Here is a 7,641-nt window from a genome sequence, read left to right on the forward strand (position 1 = left end):
GCTGCCCGGTTTCCCGATTGACCAGGAAGCGGCTCCATGCTCTCTCGTCACTTGTGATGAGAGAGCATGGAGCCAACTTCCCGGCCAATCAGGAAGCTGGGCAGCGTGTAATGACGCGCTGCCCGGCTTCTTGATTGGTCGGGAAGCTGGCCAATCAGGAAGCTGGCTCATGCTCCCTCGTCCTCGTCTGGCCGACCAATCAGGAAGCCAGGAAGCTGGCTTCATGTTCCCTCATCATCTCATGACGAGGGAGCATGGAGCCTGAGGAGCCTCTCAAAAGTGAAAGGCACATGGGGACCCACTGAACACAGGGTTGCGACCCACTTTTGGACTTAAGGACTCATGTCACCTCTGAAGGGTGCTGTAGATAACTCCCCGCTGCAGACTCACAGACTGTCAGAGATTTCTCCTTACAGTCTGTAATCGGCTGCAGCGATCTGTAGCTGCCTGCTGTCAATCAACAGAAGAGAACCTGATGAAGAACTTTTTTCTTCAGGTCCCTCCTCTGGTGATTGACAGCAGGCAGTGGGCGGGTGCAATAGCCTGCCTGTTATTGGCTACTGCAATTTGAAATATCCAATGGCAGGCTGGCTATTGCTCCCAGCAATAAAGTTAAAAAAATCAAGTTAAATAAACAAAAATGGAAAATACAAAAACATCAAGTTAAAAAAAACTAAACTGAATTTTTTTTTAAAGTTTAAAAAGTTGAATAAAAAGTAAAAATGCAAAAAAAATAAAAAATCAAGTTAAATAAACTGAAATGAAAAATACAAATAAAATAAAGCTGAAAAAAAAAACTAAAATGAAATTTAAAAAAAAACAAGTTTAAAAGTTAAATCAATAAAAAGTAAAAATGCAAAAAATAAAGTTAAAGTCCAGCATAGATTCTGCACAGCCCACTTGAAAGTCTCAGGTTAACTCTGCAGGATCTGTGGTTGGGTCTATGGTCGGCTCCGCAGGGTCTCGGGGGCTGTGCAGGATCTGTGGTGGGATCTATGTTGGGCTCCGCAGTGTCTCAGGGGGGCTCTGCAGGATCTATTGTGGGCTCTGTGGGGTCTATGGTGGGCTCTGCAAAGTCTCAGGGGGGCTTTGCAGGACCTGTGGTGGGCTCTGTGGAGTCTATGGTGGGCTCCACAGGGTTTTAGGGGGGCTGTGCAGGATCTGTGGTGGGCTCTGGAGCCCACCACAAATCCTACACAGCCTCCCGAGACCTGCAGTGCCCACCAGAGATCCTTCACAGCCCACCTGAGGCCCAGCAGAGCCCACCACAGATCTTGCAAAGCCCCCCTGAGACCCCGCAGAGCCCACCTGAGATCCCAGCTTTCCTGCAAAAGAACTGGACATTGAAAAAATAATAATTCAAGCTTCTGAAAATAGCATATGTCCCGAACATTACAAGAAATAGCAATTATTATTAACCCCTTCGTGACTGACGACGTCGCCAGCATTGGGGCTGTTTAAACAGACTCCCGGCGACTTTTGCCGCCGGGACTCTGTTTAAACTTGTAGAGCCGACTGTCGGCTAATAAAGTGAAGATCAGATTATATAATACGTCATTTTATTTATTTCTGTTTTTCAGATGATACCAGTGATTGGTTTAGTTCTCCTGATCCTACCTTGTATTTTATCAAGAGAGCGTTTTATAACATCCTATGGTGGGATTTGCACATCACCATGTGGCCTACATGGTGAATCATATTACTGGTGCTGGCAGAAAGGCTATTCTAAATCTTCATGGGACTATTGTTCCCCAGCAGAAAAATATGATTACAAATATAATCCATGTCAGTCATCCTGTAAGTCTGATGGAAAGAGCTATACATGGTGCTCAGTCTCACAGGGAAGTTGGGGCTACTGTGGACGTATCACAGAACAGTTTGAGACATGGTATACAAGATATGACGTACAATGTGTAACTGACTGTAATAAACATGGTGATTATTTTCGATGTTTAGATTCAAATGATAACCGTGAGTATTGTTCTCCATCCAACCATGTGACTAGAAAAGGAAAGCCATGTCGGGAAAATCACCCTTGTGGTTCCTATGGAAAATCTTATTTGTGGTGTTACACAGATGAAAATAATAACTGGGATTACTGTGGGAAAAAAATTATTGACTGTGAAAAGTCTGTTTATTTTTCCCATCGAAAAAAACGTGCGCGTGAAGAACATGAAGTCTGCAGAATAGAAAACACTGCACACAGACGTGTGATACTTCTCAGAGCAATTCCAGAAACCAGATTCCTTAGTCCAACCCGAAATCAATATATGGACGCTTCCCAAGTTATCGACATGTTAACTCCCAATACTGTCTTTAGAAGAGGCACACTGTTGACTCACAATACTGTAAGACTTGATATGCAAGGAGAGTTTGTGAGTGAAGGTGTTCGGTATTATAACCTACAAGTACAATTAAATGGTCAAAGACAAGGCCAATCAAGTTTTTCCCAAGCACTCATCCCTGTAGATATGGACGTTTCCATTTTTTTGGACTCTATACAAACAGCCCTGCACACTAGTTTGGATAGGGTTTATCATGGAGATCCAGTAAAAGTTTTTGCATTCATTCAACGGATGTAAAACAATACAATTTGTAATTATGAGACAAACTGCTGCTTCTGAAATTTTGGCTAAATATTTTAGTTTTTTTTTAACTCATTACAGAAAAGTAGTGCTTACGCAGAGGCTATGCGAAATCAGTTCTGGGGCCTCTATATTTTGTGTTTTCTGTTCCTGTAATTGGTTAATAGCTTATTATATCTAAAAATGCAAGCATGGTAGTTATAGGGTTAACACCTAATTTAAAAAACAAACAAACATGCACCTGCCAGTGATTGAGTGTGCTCATAAGAAAGCTGTTATGTTACTGAACAAATGAATAATTAAAAGCCAGCCACACCAATAATACTATTAGATGACTCTAGAACAAAGGGAGATAGAATTTCTTGGGTACCATCTTTTACACACAGCCTCTGTGGAAGTACCTTATTATCAGCATACGTGCATTCATAATATGGCAGGCACCTATAACCAAGATGGCCGCCGGTAGTACTTTCACTGCAGGCGACCATCTTGAATAGGCGCACAGGCAAACACTGTGGGCACACGAAAATGCCATGATATGTCTTTGTGAAATCCTATTCTGTAGTACTGTACATAGGTACCGACAAGACAAATAAGAAATTCTGAGAAATTGTTTTTGACATTTAAGACATATGAGATATTCCCAAAATTAGAAATAATTGTAAATATATTGAGGTTTGTTTTTTTTAAATGACACAATAAACAAAAAACAGATAAAAATGTGTTTTTCTTGTGTTTCAACATTCTTATTACTTTATTGGTACCGAAAGATGAGGTATGTAAACATGTGTAGTATCAAATAGACTTAGGGGACTATTCACTAAGCTGCCGAAGGATCTAGCCATAGCTTCGGCTAGCTTCGGCCCCAGGACCCCTTCGGTTCAGTAGAACTGAAGGGCTGCTGTACGGGCTATTCACTATAGCCCGTACAGCTCCAGGAGATGGAGAGAATCAATTTAGCAGGCTGACATGCGTGTATCCAATACATCCAGGAAATTTTTTTCCCAGGGGGAGGAGACCCTATTGGGGAAACAGGGACCCCTCAGGTTCGGAGGAGTATATGGGGAGACAAGGAGCCGATTGGGGGACTATAAGGGGAAGGGGCTGGAAAAACCCGCCCATGGACCAGAGGGAAGGATTCAGGAACCCAAGGTTCAGAGGAGGGGGTGCAGAGGGGGGAGGAGGATTCAAATTCAGAAACAACAGAATGTGGTAGGACCGGGCATCTTCAATCTTAGCTCTGCCCCCCTCACTGCAGCTGAAGAAAGGGTACTAAATTTAGGGTTAAAGTTTGCTCCAGCACATAATCTCAATAAATTTAATACCTACATGTACTACCTACCTGTATATTGACATTCAAAAATTCATCAGGAAGCTGAACATTAAAAAGTATTATGCCTCCACTTCAGATAAAGGCCCCCAAAATAAAACTACTACCATAGAAAGAAAATATTTATACACCCCACTAAAAAAAGCAATCAGTTTTTAACCCTAAAAATAATTCCAATCACTTTATTGAAGTATTCAAACATTTAGTGGAAGAGGACCTTAGGTCCCTAGAGATTAAACACATGAGAAATAAAATGTATATCAACACAGGTATAGAATTCTCTAGAGGAAAGAAAAGATATTGTGATTAGACCAGCAGACAAGGGAGAAGGTGTTGTGGTGATGAACAGAGACTTTTATGAGGAAGAAATTTCAAATATATTAGAAGAGGCGCTTCTTCAGGAGATGGAGAGAATCAATTTAGCAGGCTGACATGCGTGTATCCAAGACGACCCCAACCGGGTGGTACACCAAAACAGTCCTCCCAGGGGAGAGGGAGAGGAGCGAGGACCAAACCCTGTGCGGTACTGGGTACGGGTGGCTCGGATGTGTTTGGAGGACAGGAGTCCCTGTGCGTTTGTGGGGCCTCCATGTGAGGCAGTGTCTAGGTGAACAAGTGACCCAAATCCTGCGGTTCTTTACTCCATACAAGGCTTCCCTATTATTCTATGCCTCCCACCTCATACTGCTGGACACAGGGTTTGGTCCTCGCTCCTCTCCCCTCGGAGGACTGTTTTGGTGTACTGCCCGGTTAGGGCCGTCTTGGATACACTAGTTTTAACAAAAATCTGCGCTCTTGGAAAAACTGCTAAAATGTTATTGGATTAAATAAATCGTGATCCTAAAGCTGCTATGAGAAAATATGTGATATGTAAGTGTTAACACAGCGCTATAGGTGTTTAAGTAAACTAAATGGTTTAAACTGAATTAGAGCTAAATTCTATCAAGTGAAAAATTATTTAGTTAAGTGAAACCTAATTGTTCACAGTGAAAACTGCAATATTGTGAAAGGATGTGAAAAAACTGTGTTTCAAACAAATGAAGGGTCTTCAAAGAGACCTATTCAGTGTCTGATATATTTTAAAGCATAAAACTACTTAAGTGATCTATGGTGACAGGAATGTCAAATAGTGACCTATTCAGTGTTAATACATAACATTTAGAGCACAAAGCTCCTTAATTGATACAATGTGACAGGATATCAAATAGATTGAAACACTATGAAACACTAATACATATTTTTAGTGAGTGATAATACAAATCATTAAATGAAGAACCCAGTGAAGCAAAAAATTCCAGTGAAAACGGTGGTATTGAAATTCAATTGGAAAAACTTCTTCCAAAGTCTCAGTCCGTGCTATAAATAGCAGATTAACGCCAAACACAGATATACAGCAGCTCTTCCTCGCCCGATCTGCTGCCCCCAAGCAATGGTTACTCACCAGATGGTGTGTGGATATCAAGCCCCTCTCAGAGGTGTGGGCCTGGTCCCCCAGCTCTCCCACCGATGCGTGCAAGACTCCCCCGGCAGTAGAGCGAATACCGGCAGGTATCTTCACTAGCCGCACCGCAACGGATCCAGCTATTCTTCTACGGCAGGACCCCGGCTCCTTTTATCCACTAATAACTGATGTTTTTCTCCCGGTCCCGATGGTGAATCAAATGGGATTTTAGAAGAGAAAGACAGCCTTCATGGTGCAGTACAAAGCAGCAAAGTTTTATTGAAATTAACAGCTCACATGAAATTTAAAAAATGATTTTTCGGCCGGCCCGACAAACATAGTAAAAACAACAACTCGTGTTGGAAAGATCTGCCCCTTGACGCGTTTCGTCACCTAACGTCTTCTGAAGGTAAACAGATCTTCCCTTATTCCCCAACCAAGTTAAGATATACCTCTATCAATTAAAACTTAAGCAATCAGTACATTAATCAATTAAAAATTCATTACATCTAAAAAAAACCTTAGAACGAAAAGCTCATAGTTTAACACCTTAAACAAATGACTTTCGTATATACCAGAAAGGATGTGTGGGTATTAAAATATTGGTTATAGCCTAGTTAGAATTAACTTTATTCACTAGGATCCATATGGATTAGTATCTGAATGTTTATATTTACATTCATTTTATCCTAATTAAAATAATCCACATAATACATTGGTGATCATTTAGAATGAGTATATATAATGACTCCGTCTGAGGGTGGTGAACATCATTTTTTTATAGATTTTACTATTACCGTATATACTCGAGTATAAGCCGAGATTTTCAGCCCATTTTTTGGGGTGAAAAGTGCCCCCCTCGGCTTATACTCGAGTCAGAGATGTTGTTAATGTGCTCTTTTAATCTCTTTCTTAGTTCTCTTGTGGTTCTTCCTACATACTGCAGGCCGCACGGGCATTCCAGAAGGTATGTTACATGCCGACGTCTCCCATGCTGTCAGAAGCTGCATACATCGTGTGCTGGTTACTACTTAAACCGGCGCGCTGTGTGCAGCTTCTGAGAAGATACGCTATTAGCGTAGCGTGAGTGATACAAAATTCGCAGCCGGCTTCCCCGCTACGCTAATAGCGTATCTTCTCAGATCAAATAATCACAATTTGTTTTAAAAAAAAAAGTTAAAAAATTATTTATAATTATAATATTTATAGTTAACAGATGTTACCACTAAGATATACGGGAATCTTTTTAAAATTAAATTATTTGAAAAAAGAATGATCATTTGAAAAGCTGATTCAAATGAATTAATTTGAGGACCTCTTTTGGTCTAGATTTTGCATTGCTCCTGCAATTCATCCATTGGGCCTGATCTACTGCCGCCTAAATTATTACCGACATGTTTATCAGCACAAATCGGCATCGAAATATCATCAGATTCAATCGATAAATTTTGTGTCCTGGTATATGCTCATGTGTCGTATGTTGATAAACATCGATATGTTTATAAATATGCCGACAAATTTTCGCATGTCACACAAGCTGAAAAAGAAATGCAATACATTTAAACAAATACATTGCTATGCGCTTGTGACAAATTGTGTGTAAACATGTTTTAATGAAATTTCATATGTCTCTGTGCATTGCATGTTCAAATGTTATATTATATAGAGTAAAAAAAATGTCATACATATAATATATATATATATATATATATATATATATATAATAAGTGACCACGTATACTTAACAGCTTCCCTGCCCCTCAGCAGATGGAGGGGTTCATTCACAGAACCCTACAAAACACTGGTCAGCAGCTGACTGTGCTTTATAGGGATTAAGCATCAGACCACCAATATCAGTACCAACAGGGCCTGTGAACCCTCATAGTACTAATATGAATTATTAATGCATTTTAGTGAAAAAGCCGTGTTTAACAAAATGCGCCTTTTATGTAATTAAAACCTGCAGCAGACAAAAGTCATTTTAAAAACTTACCGGTATGACGTCTTCAGCCCTCTGGGTTTCTGGATATTGAACAATAAACGTAAAACAACCTGATGCAACTGAGCAAATGAGATTATAACATTAGACACCTTAAAAAAAGTAAATTCTTATGGCCAGCAGACTGTAACAAAAATAAATGAGCACCAGGGCCTCAGGCCTTCCCTATTGGACTTACCAACTGTACTTTGATATGTATGTACAGTGCACATTGTAATGTTTATTTGTTACTATATAATTTTTGCCCTTGTGCATGTCTTTATATTTTTAAAATTTTGGTATTTTT

At 40.2% G+C, this 7,641-nt stretch overlaps 1 protein-coding gene across 1 annotated transcript in view; it reads left to right on the forward strand.

Moving 5' to 3' along the window:
- Window positions 1–2,582, forward strand: part of LOC108791590 — an 8,421-nt gene extending 5,839 nt beyond the window's left edge. The window contains exon 3 of the mRNA XM_018562119.1: window positions 1,581–2,582. Coding sequence (XP_018417621.1) covers window positions 1,581–2,582 — 1,002 coding nt within the window. The remainder of the gene's footprint in view (window positions 1–1,580) is intronic.
- The last annotated feature ends 5,059 nt before the right edge of the window (window positions 2,583–7,641 follow it).

This window comes from Nanorana parkeri, unplaced genomic scaffold (genome assembly GCF_000935625.1).
Source record: "Nanorana parkeri isolate BGI_ZX_2015 unplaced genomic scaffold, ASM93562v1 scaffold20, whole genome shotgun sequence".
Taxonomy (NCBI): Eukaryota; Metazoa; Chordata; class Amphibia; order Anura; family Dicroglossidae; genus Nanorana; species Nanorana parkeri.